Below are 25,549 nucleotides of genomic sequence, written 5' to 3' on the forward strand. Positions count from 1 at the left end.
ATCCAAGCTTGTTCTACTACACATGTCATCCATGCGTGCATGTTCAATTGTCTACGACTATAGTCACTTGCTCTGCACTAGGCCAAGATATTTGGCTTGACCTTACCTCTACTCTAGCCCTATGACCTAAGCGAGCTACCTTGTATATCATTGGGACATCCCGAACATCCATCCATCCAGGTTCTCATCGGGGCATGAACTCTTCCATGTCCATGCTAAGTCATTTACGGACTTCATACTAGATAGCGGGTGCATATACCAACCTCCAACACATGGGTTGGAGCACAATGTCGATATACACCCGTGTCGTCCAACACTGTCCTTGAAAAATCCATTTCAAAGGAAGACGCTCATCTCACAACGTTCACCTACGTTGTAACACACGTATGTACCACATGGTAGCTCGCTTAGGTCATAGGGCTAGAGGTGGTGGAAAGCTGACACCATGCCTCCCCCTATAGTATATTTTGAGACATTTTTAATCTTTCTGAAGTGACGTGATTTTGGCGAGTGGTCATACGACCCCATGAACGTCCGTCGGGTGTCTGATTGACACCAAATTCGGTGAGCTTTCATCTTTCATATAGACGAACTTAACTCTAGAGCTGCATGTCGAAGCTCATCTTGAAACTCTAACTTCTAAGATTATGTCCCAGGGCCCTACCTGATCCTCTCTGAGCTTGTCTTCGACACTCGTGTTGACTTGTGCTCTCCAACCTTGCTTATACCTTAGTTTGACTTTAATGATTAATCTTCGGGGTGTTGGATGATACACCATCCTTTCTGGTTGCATCATAACACTTGTCCTCTCATGTGGTCAAATGGGCACCACTTAAGGGTTGTCATCCAGTCAGTCTAACTGTGGGAGTCACAACCTACCGTCTTCATAGCATGGTTGTGACACTCGGCTCCTCTTTCAAAGCACAACCGCACCAAGCCTAAAGAGGAGAGCCGAATTTTATGATCACTAGCATCATCGACTCCATCTCTAACTTACGGTTGATGTCCGAGGGCACTTTGGCTTCATCGCTCGCATCCGACTCTACAAAACGTCTCTTCACGCGATCAATCACCATTGCAACCATTCGATTTCTGCCACCGTCTAGCGTTGTTTTCACTTGTCATCTGAACAAAAAATTGGAGACCATGTGTAAGGTTGATTGCCCTTTGATTTCAACAATTTTGCGAAGAGAAAGTAGGTCGCCAATGGCGAAAGATGGCGAAAGATGGATTCTGTGAAGCTTGGGCGATTGCAGTGAAGGTGTTTGGTGATTGTCATGAATGAAGCTGTTTGAGGCTCAGAAGCATATCATATCATATCATAAAACATGTCACACATGTATTATATCGTCAAAGACGTTACACCATAACATAAACACATCACATCATAACACGTGTAATAACATTAACATAATATATTATAATCATATCATTTTATAAATATTTCCCACATATCAAGCATATGACACGTGCATAACCACGAAGCACTTACTTGGTTGGCCTAAGCTGATGTTCTCCCTAAACTCTAGTACATTTGAATTTCATCCCTCGAAATTGTTCCAAGTATCGTTGGGAGTTGTTTCCTATTAGAACGTCCATCTTATTTCATTAAAAATTCACATTTCTACCCTAAGTCAACTTGAACATAGAAATAGGACGTTATACTAATCTCAATAGCATGAAATTGTGCAACTTGAGCTGAATAACGTGTTTTTGAGCCGAGGAGCCGATGAAGCCGTGTGAGCCAAAGGAGTCGGCGTCTACAAACACATGTTGTTGTGGGAAAGTGACACATCGCGTGTAAAGTTACAGGTCAAGGCGCGGATCTCAGGTCACCTGTTTTTTTTAGAGTCGTTAGTCGTCGGCGTAGTTGGTCGCCTACAAATCTCAAGTACGAATCTTGGGTCGAGATGCACGTAACGTTCATCTTTTAATTTTTCAATGAATAATATTTTACTACATTTGTAATGTTTGTAATTAAAAAAAAAAAAAAACTAAATCTATTTGTTTCAATTTCTATTTTAAAGTACTTTTAACATTAAAATTAAATAATTTTCAAATTAAATTATTGGATATTAAAAATGCATCATAATTAAGTACGTAATTATCCATTAAGATTACTTAAATTCTAATTATTCTTTTCACCAACCCCAAAACTATGATTAAGAGAAAGAATAATAAATGTGGTATTAATAATATTAATTAAATTATCCGTTGATCTTGTAAAAACAAAAATTTATCATAATAAAAAATACAAATATAAATAGAATGTCCAAATTCCAAATTTAGGCTAAAAACCCTCAAATTTTAAATATAATAAAAGACAAAAAGTGGCAACATAAATTTAGCTTAAATTAGAAATTATATTTTTTAAAAATAAAAATATTTTTATTTAAATATAACTCTATAAAATAATATCAATATAGATTTGAAATTTAAATGGGCTTTATATATTTATTTAATTTTTATTATTATTTAGAAAGGTTTATATTTCATTTTCATAATTGAAAATAAAATTTGTCGTGGACCCTAAAAATATTTTGTTCACAAAAATAATAAAAATAAATAATTTTAATAAATGGTAAAATAAACAATTAAATTAAGAAACTCTAAATAAACCAATGGAGGGTAAATTAGTAAAAATACCTCTGCACTTTAAAATTTTTATATCTTTAAATTTTAAAAAATATTCATATTTTTAATTTTGAAAGGGAATCGTTTTAAAAATATCCTTAAATTAAAAAAAAAATTCAAAAATACCCTTATGATTCATATTATTCTTAGAAATTAGCCTTGAAATTTTAAAAATACCATTAATACCCTCAAAGTTTATAATTTTTTTTTTAAAAAAGTTCTAATTATCAATATACAAACGAAAAGTGTCTATCTATACTTCATAGATCATCTCCCAATTTTATTTTTTTATTTTATTTTATTTCGCGTATTATTGAAAAATTTGAAAGTTTAAGAGTATTTTTTTTTTATTATTTTAGTCTAAAATTTATAATTATTTTCAAAATGAAAAGTATATATATTTTTTTAATTAAGGTTAAAAAAAAAAGAAAAAAAAATGCTAAAATTAAAATAATACATATATATTCGAAAAGTAAAATAAATTACATTAAATTTAAAATTGTTATTTAGTTATTTAATTCGATTAAAGAGAATTTAATATTTTTGAAATATAAAATTGATTTAAAAATAATTATCCGCAAAATGAAATGAAATCTAATCGACGGCATTGGGAGTGAAAAGAGAGCGGCAACCACAACGAAAACCATCGTTCCAACAGCAAGAACCGTTCAGAAGAGCAAGTGGATGATACACAACAATTAAGAGATCTTCTTCTTCTTCGTCTTCAATTTTCAGCTAAATCCTTCTGCTTTGATCTCATCTTCTCTCTATCTAATCTGCGTTAGATCCACGTGATCTCTCTCTCTGGCATTCTATCTGATGTTTACAGACTGACGTTTCACACCGCGATTCTTCATTTCGTCTCCGGGAACTTGTATCTCTCTGGATCTGCGCTTTTGTTGTTTAGATTCTGTTTTTTATATGTGTTTTTCGGTGTTGGTGGAATGTTGAAGTGATTTGCTTATGTTTTTTGTTGTGTTTTGTTTGCATTTTGCAGTTTTAGTCTGGACTTATGATGGAGGCCTCTGTTATTACTCCTGGACAGGTATTGCGTTGGTTTGATTCGTTTTTCTTGCTTCGATGTGGATGTATTTGAGAGTTGTGTAATTCCTTGGTTCCGGATGGTTTTTGATTGTTGTGTTGTGTATGACATTCTTGCATAGTGAAGTTCACTGATACTTGAAGTTTATTTAATTGTTTGGATTTGAATTTTGCATTTCGCATTTACCTGCACTGTCGGCTACGTGTTTTGGTTTAGTTAGCGATGAATAATTCTCACCGACAGTTGCCTTTGCCTTTTGATTCTTTTGTCGATGTGGATGTATTTGATAGTTGCGTAATTCCTTGGTTGAGGTCGGTTTTTGGTTGTTGTGTTGTGTTGTGTTGTGTATGACATTCTTTCATAGTGAAGTTCACTGATAACTTGAAGTTTATTTGATTGTTTGGATTTGAATTTCGCATTTACCTGCACTGTCGGCTACGTGTTTTGGTTTAGTTGGCGATTAATAATTCTCACCGACAGTTGCCTTTTCCTTTGGATTTTTAAATTATTTTCTCCTTTTTGCTCCTTATTCACCTGATTTTCAAGATTTAGTTCTCGGAGCATCCCATGAATACAGAATTAGTGTACTGTAAACTGGGAATTAACACTTCTTGTTCATGGAAACTTGTCTTGATGTGAATGCCATGAATACAGAATTAGTGTACTGTCAACTGGGAATTAACACTTCTTGTTCATGGAAACTTGTCTTGATGTGAATGGGAACTTGCATACAGAATTAGGACATGACTGCCTAGGATACATTTGTTTTTTCCTTTATGCAAGTTATCCTTGAATCTTTCTGAGCATTTTTCCTCCCGGAGGTTCTTGTTTTTGCATTCAATTCATTCTACATTTTTTGAAAGTGTCTTGGATTTGTCGGATTGTTAGATTGTGTGTTGATGTTCGTGGGTTATAATTTTCACAGGTAGATTATCCACTGTATTCTGTGGCTTGAGTTTGAGAATGATACTGGGACAGACTGGAATTACTTTCAAAGTTTTCTTAAGTTTTGATATTATTTAATATTGATTTGCCTGTTTCTAATTTTACATGAAAAAATGTCTGTCTGGTGTTGTGTTTACTTTCCTCTCTCCTATCTGTTCATATTTGTTGCCTCAAGGATCTTACTTTTATCGCATTTTAAGCCTGAAATAACTGACAAGGATATTTTCATGTCTCAGATATCGTTCCTTCTTGGAATATCTCCCATCTTTGTTTCATGGATATACGCAGAATTCCTTGAATATAGGAAATCTTCAGCTCCTTCTAAAGCGTGAGAAACTCTCTGCAATTTTTATTGTTTTAGATTTAAACTTTAGTGCCATCTATTGTCCTTATACGTAGTTAGAATGATTCTACTTGAAAATGGAGTGACTGTGGGAATGTGATAGCTTTCATCATGTATCTTTGGTTGGCAATTTATGCAAATTTCCCCTGATCTCTATGTTTAAAATGTTAAAGACTTGTAAGAGAATAGGCATTTTACAAGTAGGATTAAGGAATAGGTTGATTTTATTTATTCAGTTTGTGTTTGACTTGTCTGTTTTCGTCTGTCTTTTTAGTTGTTGCAGTCAAACACACACAAGTACTTTTGTTTCTCTTACTTTCTATCTTCATTTTTAAAGGTATATATTCAGCTTTTTTTGCTTAAGATTCCTGTTCCTGATTGAAATTTCCTGGATTGCAGTCATTCAGACATCAGTCTGGTTGACTTGGGAGGTGAGACAATAAAAGAAGATGATCAAGCTGTTCTATTGGAAGGAGGTTTGGCTAGAACAGCATCTGCAAAGATTCATAATCCATCCATCACAACAAATTTGATAAGGTAATTTCCATGATCTATAGTATGTTATATCTTTTATTTTGAAATACTTCGTTTCTTTAATGTCCTTTCTACTGTCTGAACCTTTCTGGTCTCTAGGTTTTTTACACTGGATGATACCTTCTTGCTAGAAAATCGAGCTACCTTGAGAGCAATGTGAGTCTTGACTTGATTAGTCCTAACTAGATTAAGCAATTGTATTGAAGTAAACTCTTCAACTCATCGTTACAAACTTGTTTAGGTCTGAATTTGGAGCAATTCTGTTGTATTTCTTTGTATGTGACCGTACATCTATCCTGGCAGATTCGAAAAAGGTAATTTGGAGCAATTCTTGAAACAATAATTTCATCTCAGCCTGTTTCCTCTTAAAAAAAAAATCTCAATCTGTTATAGAACTCTTCCTGCCGCAATGCTTTTGTTTTTTATACTTTACTTCTTCTCTATTACCTAAGATACATGCCTATTGCCGTATATTATTGTTGATAGTTAGGTGAGCAAGTAATTGAGGCCGGAATTCCATAGAATCTCATTCTCAATTTTGTGTCATCTTTTATGTTTCTAACTGATTCCCTTAAAATTTTCGTACTTGTAGATACTAAACAATTTGCTTCCTTTTTTTTTTACCTGTGTTAAAAGAAATGTTTTTTATACTGTTTAAAATTGTTCTTTTCTTTGACAGAATTACAGCCGTGACCTCTTTCTCTTTCTCTACATTCTTCTCATCATTGTTTCAGCAGCAACATCTTTAAAAAAACACAGCGACAAGTCAGCATTCTCTGGGAGATCTATTCTTTACCTTAATAGGCATCAGACAGAGGAGTGGAAAGGATGGATGCAGGCAAGTTGTTTTCTAAAGTAAATTTATAGATGGAATAATATACCCTTTGGAAATAAAGTCTTAGATTGCTATCTTAATTTCTGATTTTATGGTGCATGGAGTGTACATTGTGTTTTATTCTTAGCCTACTTTGATTCGTAATAAAATCTGTGTACTAGACTGCTCTTTATCGATATTAACTAGTTGTACATTTTCATTCGTCCACCACTTGTGTTTTTCCAATTATGTTTTGGCTTTTGACTGTCAATTTTGTGTTGTAAATTGTTTCCATGTCCATCCTTAGATGTCATTCAATTGTTAGTTCATTTGAGTGAATTTGTGTACGCCACACTTCATTTTAAAATGTTTTATTGTACTTCCATTAACATATTTCTTTTTTGTGTTTCAACAGGTTCTTTTCTTAATGTACCATTATTTTGCTGCTGCAGAGATATACAATGCAATACGCATGTTTATTGCTGCATACGTTTGGATGACTGGATTTGGGAATTTTTCCTATTATTACATCAGAAAGGATTTTAGTGTGGCTCGTTTTGCTCAGGTTACCTTGATTTAAGCTTAAAACTCTTTCTACCTTCAAAGCTTTATCAATACCCTACCCCCTGTGTCGGCCCAAAAAAGATTGGGAGCAAGTAACTTTTGTTAATATCTATTATTATATGCAGATGATGTGGCGGCTAAATTTCTTCGTTATCTTTTGCTGTATCGTTCTCAGCAATGATTATATGCTGTACTACATCTGCCCAATGCATACGCTTTTCACTCTAATGGTTTATGGGGCTCTTGGTATTTTTCACAAGCATAATGAGAAAAGCTCAGTGATTGCAGTGAAGATTCTTGCTTGCTTTCTTGTTGTAATTCTCATTTGGGAAGTTCCTGGTGTTTTTGACGCATTTTGGAGTCCTTTGACATTCCTTTTAGGTAAGAACAGATTTAGGCCCCTGCTCGAAGAAAGAAAGCAGAGAAGAAAACAGGACAAATAGTTGTTTTTTTGTCTCTTTAGTATTTCGTTCTTATGTTTTGGACTGGGAACGTGGCTCAATTATTTTGATTTCATAAATCAAGCTATTCTTTGTTTTTGGAAGTTGTTTTCCAACCTAACCGTTTAGCTCGGTTATATGTGGACTATACTTGATGACTAAGACTTTAATGATACCATATTTTTCATAATATGGTAAACTTTTAGATAATTGGGTTTCTTTGAAGACAATTGCAACCTTTTAAACTAATTGGTTTTCTGCATTTTGATTTGTACTAATCCATATATTACATAATGACAATTTTTCCTTGTCTTTTTCCCTTATTTTTTGGATATCTAACAGGTTATACTGATCCTGCAAAACCTCAACTCCCTAAATTGCATGAATGGCATTTCAGATCTGGACTCGACAGATATATTTGGATTATCGGAATGATCTATGCCTACTTTCATCCCAATGTAAACTGATGTGACTGAATTAGTTATGATTTTTATTGTTGTTTTAATTTATTTCCATTTTATATTTGTTCGCTATCCTTAGAAACAATCATTTTCATCCCAGGTTGAAAAATGGATGGAGAAGTTAGAGGAAGCTGAAACCAAGAAGAGAATCTCAATTAAAACATGCATAGTTACAGTTGCCTTGTTCGTAAGTTGGATGAACTTGTGACTATCGATTTCTTTTAGCGCGGGAACAATAATCTTATTTTAGTCATTGCGTTTCTCAATGCCTTCTGTTGTTTCTAGGTTGGTTATATGTGGTATGAGTGGATTTATAAGCTGGACAAAATTACATATAACAAGTATCATCCTTACACATCGTGGATTCCCATAACGTATGTATTGTAGAGGTTTTCGTTGCTTTATTTTTATTTGTTCTTTAGTATTTTATCACTGACCTTGTTTTCTTTTGACTCTAGTGTTTACATTTGCCTACGGAATTTTACCCAAGAGATTCGAAACTACTCTCTAACACTATTTGCGTATGTATTTCTTTTCAACGTATGAGATATTAAAGTTTTGAACTTCTTGCAATATAGTTTTGAACTTCTTGCAGTATATTCTGTTGTGTTTTCTGACTATTTTATATCTCATCAGGTGGCTTGGCAAGATTACCCTTGAAACTTACATTTCACAGTTCCATATATGGCTGAGGTGAGGAACTTTTTGGTGCAACTCGCTATTTAGTTCATTCTAATGTCATTTGATTGTGAACTCAGAGTGTATCTTTACTAAATAACCGTAGTTCCTTACCTTTTAGGCCACAAAATGTTTTATATGGTTTGTATCCGTCATTTTATTTGTTGATGAACTTCAAAATTGCTTAATTATGCTCTACTCTTAGAAGACTTTCGTTGTTTATATTTAACGTAGATGTGTAATTACAATTCAAATATATTCAATGTTTTTTTAGGATTTCTAGGAGATATGAAGTGTCTTTCTTCATCGTCCAGACACTTGAACTCAGTGTTTTCAAATACTTCTGCCAATATCATCTTCTTTTTTTTTTTTTCTTTTTCAGTTCACAAGTTATGATCGAAATACGGCCACTGTAGTGTAAAAATTTATATGGAATTTAAATTACATTTTTTGCCATTAAGACATGCAGTTGTTATTTTCTGTCTGTTTGTGCAGATCAAATGTACCCAATGGACAGCCTAAGTGGCTTCTTTCAATCATTCCAGAATATCCTATGCTAAATTTCATGCTCACCACAGCAATCTATATCTTTGTAAGAGATTTTACATGACCCTTTCGGAAGGAGGATTCAGTATTTTTTAGATTTCATTTTCTTGCATGATTATTTGTAAATTGATTCTCTTTTGCAGCTCTCTCTCCGGTTATTTGAATTGACAAATACACTCAAGGCAGTCTTCATTCCCACAAAAGATGATCGTCGTCTATTGCATAATTTACTTGCCGGTGGTGCAATTGCTTTATGTTTATACAGCATCTCATTGATTTTCTATGGTTTCTACATTTGACGGTTAGCCCTTTTCCCAACTTGTTTTGTCATCGTAAATACATAAACGAATTGCTATCACTAACCTCAAATTATTTGTGTTAATCTAGTTATCCTCTGATGATTGTAGTGGAGTTATGGCATTTCGTTCTGTTTCTTGGAATTATAAATTGATTCTTATGTTTTTTTGACTTGTTAAAACTTATTAGTTGACGAATCTGCCATTTCGAAATGGTGATGCAGATGTTATTGTGCATGCAAGAGCCATTTCTACATTGTTTATTTCCAGTTGGAAATATGCAAAAGTGAAAGGAGATGAAATTTTTAGGTTGCATATCCAACTCGTTCTATAGGCTTCCTTCAATCAACCTTTTACGCTTTCAAGCTACGAAGACGTGGCTGTAGCGATTTGCAAGCTGAAAGGAAACTTTTGGTATGTTTCCAGATCCCCATAAAAGAGTAGTAAGTAGCTGATTTTGGTGACAAAGTGTTGTTCTTTGATGTAATATAGTATTCAAAATTGAAGTTATGTCAATTTACAAATTGGATTTTCATTTCCATATGCTAGAAATTATTGATATGTTTGTCATACATATAATAAATTCGTAGTACGCTTCATTTTTCTTGATGGAATATAACTATTTCCCTACTTTTGCTTGGCTTGCCCGTGTCTTTCCTAAGGAGAATAAAAGTGTGAGATCCCAAATCGGTTGGGGAGGAGAATGAAGCATTCTCTATAAGAGTGTGGAAACTTCTCCCCAGCAGACACGTTTTAAAAATCTTGTGGGGAAGACCGAAAGGTAAAGCTCAAAGTCGACAATATCTGCTAGTGGTGGAAGCTTTGGCTATTAGAAATGGTATCAGAGCCAGATATTGGGTGATGTGCCATTGTGGAGGCTAGGCCTTGAAGGGGTGGATTGAGGGGTCCCACATTGATTAGAAAAGGGAAGGAGTGTTAGCGAGAACACTGGGTCCTAGAGGGGGTGGATTGTGAGATCCCACATCAATTGGGAAAGAGAACGAAACATTCTTTATAAGGATGTGAAAACCTTTTCCTAGCAACGCGTTTTAAAAACCTTGAGAAGAAGCCCGAAAGGGAAAACTGAAAGAGAACAATATCTGCTAGCTTTGGACTTCCATTTATGGAGGAAAATATAAGGTCCTTATTATTCGTGGCATTTAGCAATAAGTTTCAATTGGATGTTGACACCGATTTTCTGTGGAAAGCCAGCTTCCTAACTTATTTAACTTTGTTTCCTCTTTTTCTCCTTTGCTCTCTACAACTTGGACATGTTCGTTCAATCTCGAGATCTAATTTGTAAGATTTCCTCTTTTTCTTTGCCTCCATGAGACCTTGCCTTGTTTGGTAGTGGAGGGTAGAATCAACGCAATTCGTACCAGTAGTGAGACGTCGCCCTCATTGGGTTGGAATAGTAGGTCTCTCGAGCTTTGTTCTCCGGTCATTCTTGCAGCTAGTGCCTTTGTCACTATCAATCAAATCTACACCTGATTTTTTGACTTTTTGAACTAAAGCTACAGTCACTAATGAATCTACATATTTAAGTAAACGGAAGTTTTTACGAAAGAAATCCTCTAGAGCACTTTTTTGTTCGTGGTCTAGGTCACACTCTAGAGTTATTGTATACAAATCTGTCATTTTATCCACAAAATATGTGGCTTACATTTGAGAGGTGGGAAGTTGTCAAAATCTTCATATCTTGACTTCGAAGCTCTAGAGTCAAAGTAAGATGGAGGTTGAAGATAAGGTTCAAACAAACCACAAAATTCTCATTTGACTGGGTTTAGAGCAAAATGTGGACGCAACAATTATTCGGTTGTAATACCCTTAGAATATATTCTTTTATCAAGTCTTGTTTGTTCTTGTTAGCACTGCCATGGAATAGCGATGGTACGATACTTGTGATACTTGTTCTAACCTATCGAACAAGTTAGTCATAAGGATAGACAACGTTTGCGTATGTTCGAACCTCGAGTCACGTTTGTGAAAAATATTTTAGAAAATGTGAGTAAAAAAGAAAGCAACGTCCTTGAGCTTCCAATCCTCCAATTGAAAAGTTGTGATACTTGTTCTAACCTATCGAACAAGTTAGTCATAAGGATAGACAACGTTTGCGTATGCTCGAACCTCGAGTCACGTTTGTGAAAAATATTTTAGAAAATGTGAGTAAAAAAGAAAGCAACGTCCTTGAGCTTCCAATTGAAAAGATAACAGCTCTCTGAGCTTTATGTCAAATTTTCAAGTGTTTTTATACAATTTATCATGCTCTCATTGAGAGTTGAACTCAAGACCTCCCGCTTACTAAACGGGTGCTCTAACCAACTGAGCTATGAGAGCTACTTGAAATGAAAAACATACCAATTTTAGAATCGTCAAACAAATAAACACCCAAGCAAACATATCTCAGATACCATGAAACCTTTAGTAAGAAAAAGGGGAAGAGAATACAAAAGACTGCTACGATGTATACTAGAATTGTATCATAAAATCCAAACCAAAGAGACATATTTATACGAACAAGAAAAATATGTAAAATACTAATTTATCTTTACAAGATAAACCCAAATCAAATAAAGCCTAACCTAATCCAAGGTTATAAGATTTTAATAAAATAAAAAATTCTAAAATACTTAAATCAAGTTCGAGATTTCATAATAAAAATATTGAATATTTAAATTGTTAATTAATTATAAATTTGGACATCCAAACATGATCGAACGTTTCTAAAATCTTTCACATGACATAAATTCATTATTGTCCCGTGGTCTCGAAACTTTGGTATGAAATCGCCTCGTGCCATAGCAATTTTTATATTACCTAAAAAGAAAAGGCAGCAAAAATATACTCACTAAGTAGCTTTACTTGCAAATCTTAGAAGTAAGGAGCAAGTAACGTGACCATGTCGGAGAGGATGCAGGAGAATGTTGGGACCATTAGGTGTCGAATCTGGATTCCAAATCTTAGACATGGGTCGTTAAAATGGTATCAGAACGTTACCTCTCTCAGTAAGATGTGGTTCGGGAACAAGGGGTACATGAGTGAACCGAGATCACATTCGAATGAGAGCGATCTTGAGAATAGAATGACTAAAAAAGATTTTAAAAAATTGAAAGTTTCTACCTATACCACTACGGAAACAACACAGTCATGTCACAGAGGATGCAGGGGAATGTCGGGGTCATCATATGTCAAATTTTGATCTAAATCCTAAGTATAGGTCGTTATATTGAACCCATTTAAAAATATCTATATGGGTTAGATTCTTCACCTGTAAAAAGATCGATAGAGGTTTACCCTATAACCTAAAACAAGAGTGATTTTTTTATTTTTGCTATAGAATATCTAAAGATTTTTTAACCCAATCGTCCAATACCTCTGGCATATTTTAAGGTTGTTCTATGAAACAATCGAGGTTGTCCAATCCAACATCAAATCTAAACATCATGGTTTGTCTGATGTTGCTTATGAATGAATTTGAGTTAAATTTTTCCTCTACAAGCTTCGTGTGCCATTATCGTCCACACTTGCCACATGGTGTGTGACAACATCAATGCAATGACATTAGTGTCCAATCTTGTTTTTCATGCTCACAGAACGTCGGTTTTATTTGGAATTAGGTGCTTCGGCATCAGCTCGATATTCAGCTAGATCAGATTATCATATTCAGCTCGATGTTGATTCTCCGTCTAGTGGTTGATACTCTGTATCTTCAAGGAGAATTCAATTTCACCAAGGCTATGTTGGAGACAGTGGACAGTCGTTAAACCTTTCTGGAATCTAAATAGAAAAAACGAACGAGGAAATTCTAGGTTAATCATATACTACTATAAACTCTTGCTTCGTCGGTGAAACATACAAACATACAAGTAATGCACAAGATTTCTACTTATCATTAATCCCGACCTAATTTTTCCTACGACGAGTCTTTTATATCCAAAATACCCTAGTAATTGATATTCTTGTTTCTCTTAAGATCTGCATACATTCTAATATACTCAATATTAAAACGTGCTACGACATCCCATAAGTTGGTCAAACATATTGAAGAAATAGATGAGTAAATAATCGAGAGGACAATTAGTAACCAAACAATGCCTTTACTACTCGACGAGAAGAGGAGAGGAACAAAGCAGTGAGACCGATAGAATAGATGAAGGCAATGAAATTGTTTTATCGATTTGACAAGGGGAAGGAGCGGATGGCTACGTAAACAAATAACCTGTTATGCAGGTCCCGACTCCAAGTTCTTTCTCTTCTTTCTTTTCTCGAGTCTGAAGAGCACACCCAACGACGACAACTCTTGCTTAAATCATTACTCTGAATTCTCCCTTGCTTGTGATTTCTCTTAAAGAATTTTATGAGATTCGATTCACCCGTTGCTCAAATTGTCTCGATTTTCAATATCGAAAATAACGTCTGGCATAGTTGTCTCGTCCCTAACTAGCTTGCCTCCGTCCTGTGGCTGGTTTTTTAGGGCTTGTCACCTTCACCATTACAATTGTCTACTGTCTGTTACTCTTGATTTATACACAATATCGACCAAACATCCAATTTCTTTTCTAATTCTACTTTTTCTGATTGGACTGTTACTGAAATATCATCACCACTCAAAGTACTTTAACTTTTCTTCCAATCCCTTCCCCTATTTAAGTCCTTCCATCTCTCATCTTTCTCTCTCACTCTCAATAATTTCTTCAAATTCATACCATGGGAAACAATGGAGAATTGCAGCTGCCATTTGAGGGTAAGTCTTTTTTGCTTATAACCCTACATAAATGCTTCCCAAAACCTTAAAAAAACAGCAAACTTTTGTAAGTTCCAGCTGAATATTCCTAGTTTTCGTACTATAGGGATCAAATTATTGACAATTTGATACGGTAATGAGTTATGTTCGAATTAACGGTGTTCTTGTTTGATGTTTTGCTCCTATGTGCTCGTATTGACGGCGTTCTTGTTTGATGTTTTGCTCTTGTGTGCTCAAAATTGACGGTGTTCTTGTCTAATGTTTTATTCTTGTGTGCTCGTACTGACAGTGTTCTTGTCTGATGTTTTGCTCCTGTGTGCTCAAATTGACGGTGTTCTTATTTGATGTTTTGCTCCTGTGTGCTCAAATTGACGGTGTTCTTGTTTGATATTGTGCTCCTATGTGCTCGTATTGACCGTGTTCTTGTCTGATGTTTTGCTTCTGAGTGCTCGTATTGACAGTGTTCTTGTTTGATGTTTTACTCTTGTGTGCTCAAAATTGACAGTGTTCTTGTCTAATGTTTTGCTCCTGAGTGCTCGTATTGACGATGTTCTTATATGATGTTTTGCTCATATGTGCTCAAATTGACGGTGTTCTTGTCTGATGTTTTGCTCCTATGTGCTCGTATTGACCGTGTTCTTGTCTGACGTTTTGCTCCTACGTGCTCGTATTGACGGTGTTCTTATCTGATGTTTTGCTCTTGTGTGCTCAAATTGACGGTACTCTTGTCTGATATTTTACTCCTATGTTCTTGGAACAGAAGACGAGAAAACAATAAACGTGAACCCGACAAACGACACAAGCTCGATGAACCTTGACCAACCTAGAAGAAGCCTACAAACCAAACCAAATTACCAAAGATGGCTAAGAATTGTTGTTTACACTTTCTTGCTACTCTCAGGTCAATCAGTTGGAACTATGCTTGGGAGGCTTTACTTTGATAAGGGTGGCAAAAGCAAATGGTTGGCAACTCTTGTTTCATTGATAGGCTTTCCCATTCTCCTCCCACTCTACATGATAAAATCACCTAAAATTTCATCCTCAAATATCACCCTCCAATCAAATCCACCCACAACTACAAAACTTATCTTTGTCTATGTCTCTCTTGGCCTTCTTGTTGCCATTAATTGCTTTCTTTACTCTGTGGGCCTCATGTACCTTCATGTCTCAACCTTTTCTCTCATTTGTGCCTCACAATTGGCCTTCAATGCCTTGTTTTCTTATTTCATTAACTCCCTTGTCTTCACTCCTTTCATTGTCAATTCTCTTGTTCTTCTTACTATATCCTCCTCTCTCCTCATCTTTCAATCCGATCCGGTCTCCGACACTAGCTCCGACGGCCCCGAACACCCAACTTCCCGAGCTAAGTTTATTACAGGTAAGGTCTGAAAACGTCTTGAACTTTATGATGTTCCTACTAGTTAGGCGGTGTAATATTAGTGTAATGGTCCAAGCCCACTACTAGCAGATATTGTCCTCTTTGGATTTTTCCTTTCGAACTTCCTCTCAAGGTTTTTAATACGCGTTTGCTATGGGGAGGTTTCCACACTCTTATAAAGGATGTTTCGTTCTCCTCCCCAACCGATGTGCAATCTAACAATCCACCCCTTTCAGGGCCCAGCGTCCTCACTGGCACTCGTTTCTTTCTCCAATCGATGTGGGAACCCCACCAAATCCACCTCCCTTCGGGACTTAGCGTCCTTACTAGCGCCTCGTATCTACCCCCCTTCAAGGAACAGCCTCCTCGCTGGCACATCGCCCGATGTCTAGCTCTGATACCATTTATAACGGCCCAAGCCCACCGCTAACAGATATTGTTCTCTTTGGGCTTTATTTTTAGATCCCACATCGGTTGGAGAGGAGAACGAAACACCCTTTATATGGGTCTGGAAACCTCTCCCTAGTAGACGCGTTTTAAAAACCTTGAGGAGAAGCTCGAAAGTGAAATCCCAAAGAGGACAATATCTACTAGTAGTAGGCTTATAGGTGTTTCAAAGTTTTTAAAATGTGTCTACTAGGCAGAGGTTTCCACCCCCTTATAAATGGTGTTTCGTTCTTCTCCCCAACCAACGTGGGATCTAACAATCCACCTCTTTTAGGGCTCAGCGTTCTCGCTGGCACTCGTTTCTTTTTCCAATCGATGTGGGACCCCATCAAGTCTACACCCTTCGGGACCCAGCTTCCTTACTAGCACACCGCCTCATGTCTACCTCTCCAGGGAACAGCATCCTCCCTGGCACATCGCCCGGTGTCTGGCTCTAATACCATTTGTAACGACCCAAACTCACCGCTAACAGATATTGTTCTCTTTGAGTTTTATTGTTAGATCCCACATCAGTTGGGGAGGAGAACGAAACATCCTTTATAATGATAGTGGAAACCTCCTCCTAGCAGATGCGTTTTAAAAACCTTGAAGAGAAGCCCGAAACGGAAAGTCCAAAGAGAACAATATCTACTAGCTAGTGAGCTTGGATCATTACAATTAGAACAAATTAAAATTTCTTATTACAAATATATATACACATTCATGATGGGTCGATAACTTTTCCTTTTATATCAACGTTAAACTCATAGAAACATGAAAATATCAATAGAAACATTAACATCTCGATAAAAATTTAATGTTCGAGTTACAGGTTTCGTGTGCACGGTAGCGGCCTCAGCCGGGTATGGCCTAGTGCTATCCCTAACCCAACTAGCCTTCAAGAAAGTCATAAAAAAGGAGACTTTCAAGGCAGTATTGGACATGATCATCTACCAATCAATTGTTTCAAGTTCAGCCATTTTGATAGGCTTCTTTGCAAGTGGGGAGTGGAAAACATTGAAAATGGAAATGGATGGGTTCCATTTGGGCAAAGTTTCATACAAAATGACACTTTTTTGGACAGCCATCAGCTGGCAAGTGTTCTCCGTTGGCTCTGTGGGTCTCATTTTTGACGTCTCTTCTCTCTTTTCCAATGCCATTGGTGCTTTGGGTCTGCCCATTGTTCCTGTTTTTGCTGTCATTTTCTTCCATGACAATATGGATGGCATCAAAATTGTGGCCATGATTTTGGCTGTTTGGGGTTTTGTTTCTTATGGCTATCAAAATTATCTCGATGATTTGAAGAGCTCCTCGAAGGTCGAAAATCGAGACTCGAACGAGGTTTCGAGATCTTCTTCTTTGCCCTAAGAGAGCTATGGATGAACATGGTATGGTGTCACGTCGAGATTGGTGTATATCTGTTCATACTCGATAGTAGTCATTTTGGTGTATATCTCTTTTTTTCCATCTACGTTACTATTGTGCTATTTATTGGAATTTAAAATTAAAATTGGATTGTCGAGGTCATGAAGTAAGGGTTTGTACAGTTTTGTTCGGTCCGATTTTAGTTGAAACCGAACCAATTGTATTTTGTTCTCATCGGTTCGGTTTAGTTTTAAACAAAATTTCTCTTTTTTATGTTATTAGAAACTACGTTGTGCTTGTAAGATAGAGAGAGGAGAACCAAGGTGCTAAACCATGCAAGTCAATAATCGAGACGATAATAGGTGTTAGTGACTGTTTTGGATATCTACTGATGTGTCATACTTATAGAGACGTTTAGGAACCATCGTCATAATGGACAACAATAATTTTGTCGTAATTCTCGTGTTGCGTTAACTATAAGTAATGTTTACAAAGTTGGACTGTTATTCGATCAAACTACTCTTGGAGCTTGACTTATTGCATCCGTGGGAGTTATACAAAAAGTTTACGGAAATTATTAAAGTTCGAAGTATAGTGAATAGAATACATAGAAACTTCAAGACACTGATCTAAAGGTCCCACTGTAGCTGCACGGCTCTTGATCGTCCTACTAACGACTGTTACTTCATGAGTCTTTTGAAAATAAAAAATAGTAAGGATGAGTATAAAAAATACCCGATAAGCTGTTAGGACAACACAACAACACACGTCCTCGATTTAGATGAACACACAGAACATGAGAGTGAAAATTAACAGGAGGTTTATACTGATGACTTCAAGGATGTACATTAATAGAGAATACATATAATGCAGAAAGTACATTTCCAAAGCACAATCTAAGGATGCATTGACGGATAACAAAACACGAAAATGCTCGAATAGCAAGGCAAAGAAACGATGCTTCCATGGATCTACAAGTACAAAATGTTACATCTCAACGAGAAAGAAACAGTGAAATCATCGTTTAGCTCGAGATATCCACTTATTCTATTGACATTTGATTAAAGCAACGTACAACGAAAGTATATACACATGTTTACAACATCATAGAAAATCATGGAAGCAACAAAACCTTACGGATTTTTCGATACCGCTCATCGAGCACGTTTCACAACCGATTCAATCATATCTACATAACAATCAAAAAAATTCTTTCACAATGTCAATCACCAGTTCTGGCACACTTGATGTAAACTTGCATCCCAAAAGCATCTATATGGGGCTACCCCTCGATGGTTCCTACAATTCAGAGATATCAACAATTTTCATGAGACCCTTTTTGAGTATAATAAATAGTTCTACGACGTTCCGATGAACGGAATACAAACCGGAGAATTCGTTGTCAAAGTCCAATGCTGAGGACGACGAACGGCTGCAGAATCGTCATGAACGAAGGTTATTGTCCCTACTCGTTCTTCGGCACTAGCTGCTATCCATGGTGGTAATTCTCTCATGATCCATAGAACAAATGCTGAAGGAATTGATGATCCTGGCATAATAATCTGCTTCATATCAAAATTCAAAGAATATGTGTAAACCCGAAAAGCGGGTTCCTCAGGAGGCAGAGGGTCTATGATCCGATGACCATAACGAGCTCCCGGTCGATGGGAGTCTACTTGCAAGGATATAAGGCCTTCTTTTCCAGATAAAAGATGTTCGAAGAGAGCAAAGGAATGAACCAAGCAGGTACTGAAGTAGGTAGGTGACTCGAGCGATTCCCCGAACCAAATGGTTCAAGATGAAAAGGGAAATTTAAGAAGCTAACTAGAACTTAAAGACAGGTCCAAATACATGTAACAAGCAAAATGGAACAAGTTCACGAACTGATACCTATAAAGTAATATGTAATCAGCAAAGTCGAAGTATATGCACCATAAATGCGATATTGTTGTCGCCATTGATTCGGTACCTGCAACGATAACGAGTATATTCATTGCCTTATGAACTGATCAAGAACGCCCGATTCTTTTTCTTAAGAAAACACGAGTTTATTGGTTCGATCAAGTGTATACCGGTATGTTCGTTAGAAAAGCTACCAGTGCACTTGAAGTGAAACATACGACCGACACGGCAGCCAAACCCGCAACCTGGAACGCAACAGAATCGTTTCAAGCAATAAGATGAATCCAGCAGAAGTGCAATGAATCATGAAAAATAGAAAGTCTGCTACCTTTAATATTTCAGAGGATGCTCTCTCAGATCTAACTCTTCTCATTTTCAAGAACAACAGCAGTCCTGAACGTCGAAAAAAACGCTCAGAAGGGAAAAGAAAAAGTTCTGCTACTGGGAACTCTGTGAGTTTTTGAAGGATTATCTTTTGTATGGCGTATTTGTACTTTCGTTATGAAAACGATTCTTTTAGAGAAAGCTATCCGAAAGCAGATAGCTGTTGGATAGAGTATTTCTGTGAGATCCCACATTGGTTGGGGAGGAGAATGAAGCATTCTTTATAAGGGGGTGGAAACCTCTCTCTAGCAGACACGTTTTAAAAACCTTGAGGGGAATCCCGAAAAGGAAAACTCAGAGAAGACAATAACTGCTAGTAGTGGGCTTGGGCTGTTAGTTATAGTATCAGAGTCAAGACACCGGACTGCGTGCGAGCGATAACGCTGAGCCCCGAAGGGTGGTGGACACTGGGCAGTGTGCCAGCGAGGATATTGGGCCACGAAAAGGGATGGATTGTGAGATCCCACATCGATTAGAGAGGAGAATGACAACAACTGGAGAGAGGAACAAGTGCTAGCGAGGACACAAGGCCCCGAAGTAGATGGATTGTGAGATCTCACATCGGTTGGAGGAGAGAACGAAACATTCTTTATAAGAGTGTGGAAACCTTTCCCTAACAGACGCGTTTTAAAAACCTTGAGGGGAAGCTCGAAAGAGAAAACTCAAAGAGGATAATATCTACTAGTGGTGGGCTTGAGCTGTTACAAATGGTATCAGAGCCAGACACTGGGTGGTGTGCCAGTGAGGACGCTGGGCAAAAGAGGTGGATTTTGATATCCCACATCGATTAGAGAGGGGAACGACAACGGAAGTACAACTTAACAAATCTTGTTCAAGTAAGGTCGTCGTAACAGAGTACTTCAATCAAATTGAAATCGAGAATTACGAGCGTAAACACTAAAAGTAACCGATTGCTAGTACAAAGGATAGTTTCGAACCGTAGCAAGCTAAGGCGCCTCCTAATAAGAGAATCACTACAGCAAAAAGATCTACATATACTACCTGCACAATAGTAAGAGTGGTTGCCATATTAACTTCATTTCCAGAGTATACAAGCCATAAATGAATATTTCAAAAAGGTGTTTAAGATTCTCCAAACCTGAAGAACTAACAAAGAATCAATGGATTTGTTTCTCATCCCAATCCAAAGTATCACAGCAAATGCCAACGTTAAGACGAAGAAAATCGTGACGACCTGTGAATAGATAGCCAGTGATCAGATTTGGTATCCGTTTAAGCAGACACGAGACGATATAAACAACATCGGAGTACTAATAAGAACATCACGACGTGTACCAGGATGACTAAATTTTGACGGCTTCCAACATGAGGCAGTCGTACCGGAAGCCACCACCTTCTACTCCAATCTGTATTTGATGTACTTGAGATCTTCTCCAACAAGCCTTCCTCGAAACTTCTCTCTTCATCTTCGTCGTCTTCATCGTCTGGTTGATGGCACAGGTCAACCCTGTTAATGTTTTCCATAGAAACATAAGCAAGACCTTTCAAATAAGACAGTAATGAAATATTATAGTAAGAGAAAAATAAAGAGAGATATATCCTAGAAGGCCAAGAGAATAAAAGGAGTTAGTCCTCGTCTTTTCAAGAACATTCATCGATATCAATATGCTATCCTCTTTGGGCTTTCCCTTTCGAGATTCCTCTCAAAGTTTTTAAAACGCGTCTGGTAGGAAGAGGTTTCCACACTCTTATAAAGAATGTTTCGTTCTCCTCTCCAACCGATATGAGATCTCACAATCCACCTCCCTTTCGGGCCCAACGTCCTCGCTAGCCCTTGTTCTCATCTCCAATCGATGTGAGATCTCACAATTCACCCCTTTCAAAGCCCAACGTCCTCGTTAGCACACCGCGCGGTGTCTAGCTCTGATACCATTTGTAACAGTCCAAGTCCACCGCAAGCAGATATTGTCCTCTTTGGGTTTTCACTTACGAGCTTCCTCTCAAGGTTTTTAAAATGCGTCTGCTAGGAAGATGTTTCCACACCCTTGAAAGAATGCTTCGTTCTTCTCTCCAACTGATGTAAGATCTCTCAACTCCAGTCTTGCATGAGCATCTATTCAAATAGAGGACGAAACGTCCTTGGATAAATGTGGCAAAAGCTATTCTTTGAGCCATGTAGGTTGAAAGAAATGGAAGATTTGTTTAAGAAACGTGTAAGAATATCATCTGATGATGGGATCTATACTTGTGAATTTCTTTGCAAAAGAGCTCTATCCGAATTGTTACAACTAAGATTAATAAAACTCTACACATAATTGTTACATCGGTTGGAGAGGGGAATGAAGCATTCTTTATAAGGGTGTGAAAACCTCTCCCTAGAAGATGCGTTTTAAAATCGTGAGGCTAACAAGCCGAAGCGGACACTATGCGCTAATGGTGGACTTGGTCCATTACAAATGGTATCAGAGTTAGACACTCAGCGGTGTGCCAACGAGAACCCTGAGCCCCGAAGGGGAAGGATTGTGAGATCCCACATCGATTGGAATGGGAAACGAGTGTCAGCAAGGACACTGAGCTCCGAAGGGGGTGGATTGTGAGATCTCACATCTATTGGAGAAGGGAATGAGTGTCAGCGAGCACGCTGGACCCTGAAAGGGGGTGGATTGTGAGATCCCACACTGGTTGAAGAGGGGAGCAAAGCATTCTTTATAAGGGTGTGGAAACCTCTCCCTAGCAGACGCATTTTAAAACCGTGAGGCTAACGGGCCGAAGCAGACAATATCTACTAATAGCGAGCTTAGGCTATTACAAATGGTATCAAAGCTAGGCACCGAGCGATGTGCCAACAAGGATGCTGAGTCCCAAACAGAGGTGGGTTGTGAGACCCTACATCGATTGGAGAGGGGAACAAGTGCCAGCGAGGACGCCGAACTCCGAAAGGGGGTGAATTATGAGATCCCACATCGATTCGAGAGGGGAACAAGTGTCAACGAGGATCCTGAGCCCTAAACATGGGTGGATTGCGAAATTCCACATCGGTTGGAGAGGGGAACGAAGCATTTTTTATAAGGGTGTAGAAACCTCTCCCTAGCAAATGCGTTTAACGAGCCGAAGCAGACAATATCAGGATAAGAAGGAAATTACCACTTACCAGAATGACAGAAGAAGAAGAAACAAAGCCAATAGCAGAATTTTGGGAAAAGCTGCACAAAACAAATCATATTTAAATAAATGACATTGTTGAAGTCCTAACATCAAGAGACACAATGTTAGACACTGAGAGATTACCCATAAAAATGAAACCACAAGAACCCGACCAACATGACCATCCATTGCAAGCAGCAAATAGGGCCAACACAAAATAAGCTAAATAACCTGCGAAGAACAAAAAAACCAATATGTTTGAAGCAAGAACATAAACATAAACAAATACAGAAACTGAATATGATCATGAACGTTGCAATGTCTTACCCAAATTAGAAGAACCAATCAATAGATGAAACACCTGCAATTTGCAAGTACCATGAGACAAAATTCAAAAAACAAACGTTTACTTATCATTCAACATTAAATAGGTATGTCTTTTATATGATGTCAAAAAAAAAAGAAACAATTATGACTAGACATTCTGCTTTATAATTCTCGTCATCTGGTAAACGTAGGATGATCCACGAGAAACGTGGCAGGATTCAAACCTATGGCTGGCTCTGATCTTCTAATCCTTAGAAAACACGTCATTTTACCCTTTGATCGTAGCTCGCCCATCGTGTAACTAACTAGGAGAAGCACAATCGATGATATCCTTAGACTCGATTTGGTAATCTGAGTAAGCATTTTAGTATGTTCGGTAGTAGGAACCTGAAGAAATCTGGTTCAAAAGAAGTAGAGCACGAAGTTCAAGAATCCTAAATTTATCGTCCCTATTTCACTAGTCTACTTGATACAATACATAAGATGGTCCACCAACCGAACCAAATGATCGAGTCCATGCAAGCAAAGATAGGAATATCCTTTTTAAGTACACTGAACTTGCTTTAGTCCACTAGCTACGGGTCCAGTGAAAGTGCACCAAAATGGGGTCGGAGAGTTGAGTAACCTTAGATCGTCTAAGATAGAATGGAACTATCTTTGATTGAGACTGCAAATACATAGAAAGTGTTTTGTGATTTAAGGAACGAAAGATGAAACCGAAAACTTTTTCCTTCTTTCACAGTAAACTGGCTTTGCTACTTCTCTTTCTCTGATCTTTTTCTTCCGTTCTTTGAGTAAGGAAGGAAAGATTTTTTATGAGAAGATAGTTATACTTAACAGTGTGTAGTTCTTTCATTAAGGAAGGAATGACTCAACGAAAGATTACTGATACTCAACTACTAAACCTTGAACTCGGTAAATAGGCTGGATGAGAAGCTCCTGAACTTGAACCTCTATTCCCTTTCGTTCTTGTTCGTTATTCTTAAACAGTAAACTCGTAAACGGGAGGATTCTTCTTCACTCAGGCTTCACTATTCTTTTTCTCGCTAAATAGGTTAAACGTTCTTTGTCTAGATAAAGAAGATGAGAGTCACTCGAGGTCAAATAAGCAGATCCAATGAGGTTTCACCCTCAAAGTCCAACTCGGGTTTTAAGTAATCAAGCTTTTAACCGAGTTTAGACCCAAGACCTTAGAACGTATTTACAAACATCCCAAGCAACGTCCCAACAAGCAATTCTCAAACACAGAACTCCTAGGTATTATATTACGCCATCACGAAATCTCTCCCGAGCAATAGAAGCATCAACCATGGCTTCTTGTATGGATAAGAAAGGGCCATAATCCATAAACTGTCCGTAAAGTCGATAAACAGAAACAATTTCATATACTTCATCTATAGAAAAACGTCACGAAAGGCTTACTTTTTGACGAGTCCAACCACGTGAGTTTCTTAATTGAATCCTTGCTAACTGGAACAGAAAAAGGTGAACAAATAGTCATTATGTTTGTTATATAAGAACAGATCATATTGCACACAGAAACAGTGATGCCTCCAAGAATTGATACTCATTATGAATGCTCAAAGCAATATTGATATCAAAAAACTGGCACACACCAGAAGGCTGCTAGAAGCAACAGTAATCAAGAGGATAAAGCCAAAAATCTCAGTGAATGAAAGTCCATTGACCAATTTGAAAACACCCTTTTAGTTATCCACAAACACAATAATCACCCAATCCTTCACTGAAATACGATCAAAACCCAACAATTCAGAAAATGCAAGCTCAAGCTGAAGAACAATCAAACACAAAGAAACAACAAATCCAATGCAGACCCACATTGATTTACCAGATTCCAAAGTGTGTAATAGATAAAAGGGGTTGAAAATAAGAACAATCTGAGATATAAACAGAGCAAACCTGATAAAATGCAAGAACAGCAATAATGGCATCAACAAAAGCAAGACCCATATGAACACCAAACAAAAGTGGTGGAAAACAAGAGTCTCCAATTAGTTCAACACTCATTTCCTCTCGCTATCTCTCTGTTCTTCTTCTTCTTCTTCTTCTTCTGCTATCTGTTCTAATCTATAAATGAGTACGAGAGAGAGCGCGTGATAGCAACGGGTTTGAAAAGGGTATCAGGGGAGATCTGTTACTCTTACTAACAAATGTTCTTCCCACATCGTTGAAAAGTGATTAGGAAAAGGGAAAAAAACGAGGTATTAGTGTAAATTTGGGAACGATTTTTGTGGGCAGACAAGATTCTGGGTCCTGTTGGGATATTCAACACGAGAATGGGTATTAATGATTCAAAGGGTTTAAGAATCGAAGCGAAGAAATTGCTCAGATCCCATTTGAATTTTGACCCAATGCGACTAATTTTAGACCTCCAGAGAAGAGAGTGAACCCTTTTTTTGCATATTTTTTTAAGTTTAACGAACAGTTGTAGAGGTGATTAGCTGCTTTTCAGCGCCTTTTTTCTAATAATTTCCCGTAATCTTTCGTTGGTCCATGTTCTTCGGGTTGGACCAACTTGTTAATTTTTTAAATTTAAATAATTTTTATTAAATAATTATGAGATCCCATGTTGATCAGACAACGTTCGCTTCGAAAGTGTA

The 25,549-nt window shown here is 37.2% G+C and overlaps 3 protein-coding genes and 1 non-coding gene across 5 annotated transcripts; 2 read left to right on the forward strand and 2 right to left on the reverse strand.

Annotated features, from left to right (window-relative positions):
* The first annotated feature begins 3,221 nt into the window (after positions 1–3,221).
* LOC111801804 (protein REDUCED WALL ACETYLATION 3-like) lies at positions 3,222–9,901 on the forward strand. The gene is made up of 17 exons (XM_023685968.1): positions 3,222–3,508; positions 3,632–3,679; positions 4,858–4,949; positions 5,364–5,501; positions 5,598–5,654; positions 5,740–5,812; positions 6,178–6,336; positions 6,728–6,877; positions 7,002–7,257; positions 7,659–7,774; positions 7,878–7,964; positions 8,063–8,151; positions 8,236–8,298; positions 8,414–8,470; positions 8,951–9,047; positions 9,145–9,302; positions 9,522–9,901. Exons 2-16 carry the CDS (start codon positions 3,647–3,649, stop codon positions 9,298–9,300), a joined length of 1,623 nt encoding a protein of 540 aa, XP_023541736.1. The 5' UTR covers positions 3,222–3,508; positions 3,632–3,646; the 3' UTR covers positions 9,301–9,302; positions 9,522–9,901.
* A 1,659-nt stretch (positions 9,902–11,560) lies between these two features.
* Positions 11,561–11,634, reverse strand: TRNAT-AGU. Its single transcript has one exon. It is a non-coding gene; the product is annotated as a tRNA-Thr (tRNA).
* Positions 11,635–13,959: 2,325 nt separating this feature from the next.
* LOC111801805 (probable purine permease 10) lies at positions 13,960–17,376 on the forward strand. Its single transcript, XM_023685969.1, has 3 exons — positions 13,960–14,041; positions 14,802–15,419; positions 16,678–17,376. The coding sequence occupies exons 1-3, from the start codon at positions 14,005–14,007 to the stop codon at positions 17,211–17,213; spliced, it is 1,191 nt and encodes a 396-aa protein (XP_023541737.1). The 5' UTR covers positions 13,960–14,004; the 3' UTR covers positions 17,214–17,376.
* An 834-nt stretch (positions 17,377–18,210) lies between these two features.
* LOC111801807 (tobamovirus multiplication protein 1-like) lies at positions 18,211–25,320 on the reverse strand. Of its 2 annotated transcripts, none has more exons than XR_002816189.1 (13): positions 24,849–25,320; positions 24,351–24,398; positions 22,929–22,962; positions 22,746–22,832; positions 22,609–22,660; positions 20,793–20,964; positions 20,596–20,691; positions 20,435–20,498; positions 19,441–19,505; positions 19,283–19,357; positions 19,101–19,179; positions 18,599–18,772; positions 18,211–18,509 (listed from the first exon to the last, which is right to left on the reverse strand). XR_002816189.1 is itself a non-coding variant. In XM_023685970.1 (13 exons), exons 1-13 carry the CDS (start codon positions 24,954–24,956, stop codon positions 18,483–18,485), a joined length of 1,068 nt encoding a protein of 355 aa, XP_023541738.1. In that variant the 5' UTR covers positions 24,957–25,320; the 3' UTR covers positions 18,211–18,482. The 2 variants fall into 2 exon arrangements, 1 of the variants encoding a protein (XP_023541738.1); XM_023685970.1 differs by having other exon boundaries at positions 18,599–18,759.
* Between the last annotated feature and the right edge of the window lie 229 nt (positions 25,321–25,549).

The sequence above is a fragment of the Cucurbita pepo genome, chromosome LG09, assembly GCF_002806865.2.
Source record: "Cucurbita pepo subsp. pepo cultivar mu-cu-16 chromosome LG09, ASM280686v2, whole genome shotgun sequence".
NCBI lineage: Eukaryota > Viridiplantae > Streptophyta > Magnoliopsida > Cucurbitales > Cucurbitaceae > Cucurbita > Cucurbita pepo.

Excerpts from the sequence above, each read along its gene's own strand:
- LOC111801804 (XM_023685968.1), top strand. The coding sequence starts at position 3,647 with ATGATGGAGGCCTCTGTTATTACTCCTGGACAG. Across the intron at positions 7,775-7,877 it reads ATGCCTACTTTCATCCCAAT|GTTGAAAAATGGATGGAGAA; the intron begins GTAAACTGATGT and ends TTTTCATCCCAG. Across the intron at positions 9,048-9,144 it reads CCACAGCAATCTATATCTTT|CTCTCTCTCCGGTTATTTGA; the intron begins GTAAGAGATTTT and ends TCTCTTTTGCAG.
- LOC111801805 (XM_023685969.1), top strand. The coding sequence starts at position 14,005 with ATGGGAAACAATGGAGAATTGCAGCTGCCATTTGAGG. Across the intron at positions 14,042-14,801 it reads ATTGCAGCTGCCATTTGAGG|AAGACGAGAAAACAATAAAC; the intron begins GTAAGTCTTTTT and ends TTCTTGGAACAG. Across the intron at positions 15,420-16,677 it reads CCGAGCTAAGTTTATTACAG|GTTTCGTGTGCACGGTAGCG; the intron begins GTAAGGTCTGAA and ends TTCGAGTTACAG.
- LOC111801807 (XM_023685970.1), bottom strand. The coding sequence starts at position 24,956 with ATGAGTGTTGAACTAATTGGAGACTCTTGTTTTCCACCACTTTTGTTT. Across the intron at positions 22,833-22,928 it reads GATTGGTTCTTCTAATTTGG|GTTATTTAGCTTATTTTGTG; the intron begins GTAAGACATTGC and ends TGTTCTTCGCAG. Across the intron at positions 20,965-22,608 it reads CTTCTTCTTCTGTCATTCTG|GGTTGACCTGTGCCATCAAC; the intron begins GTAAGTGGTAAT and ends AAACATTAACAG.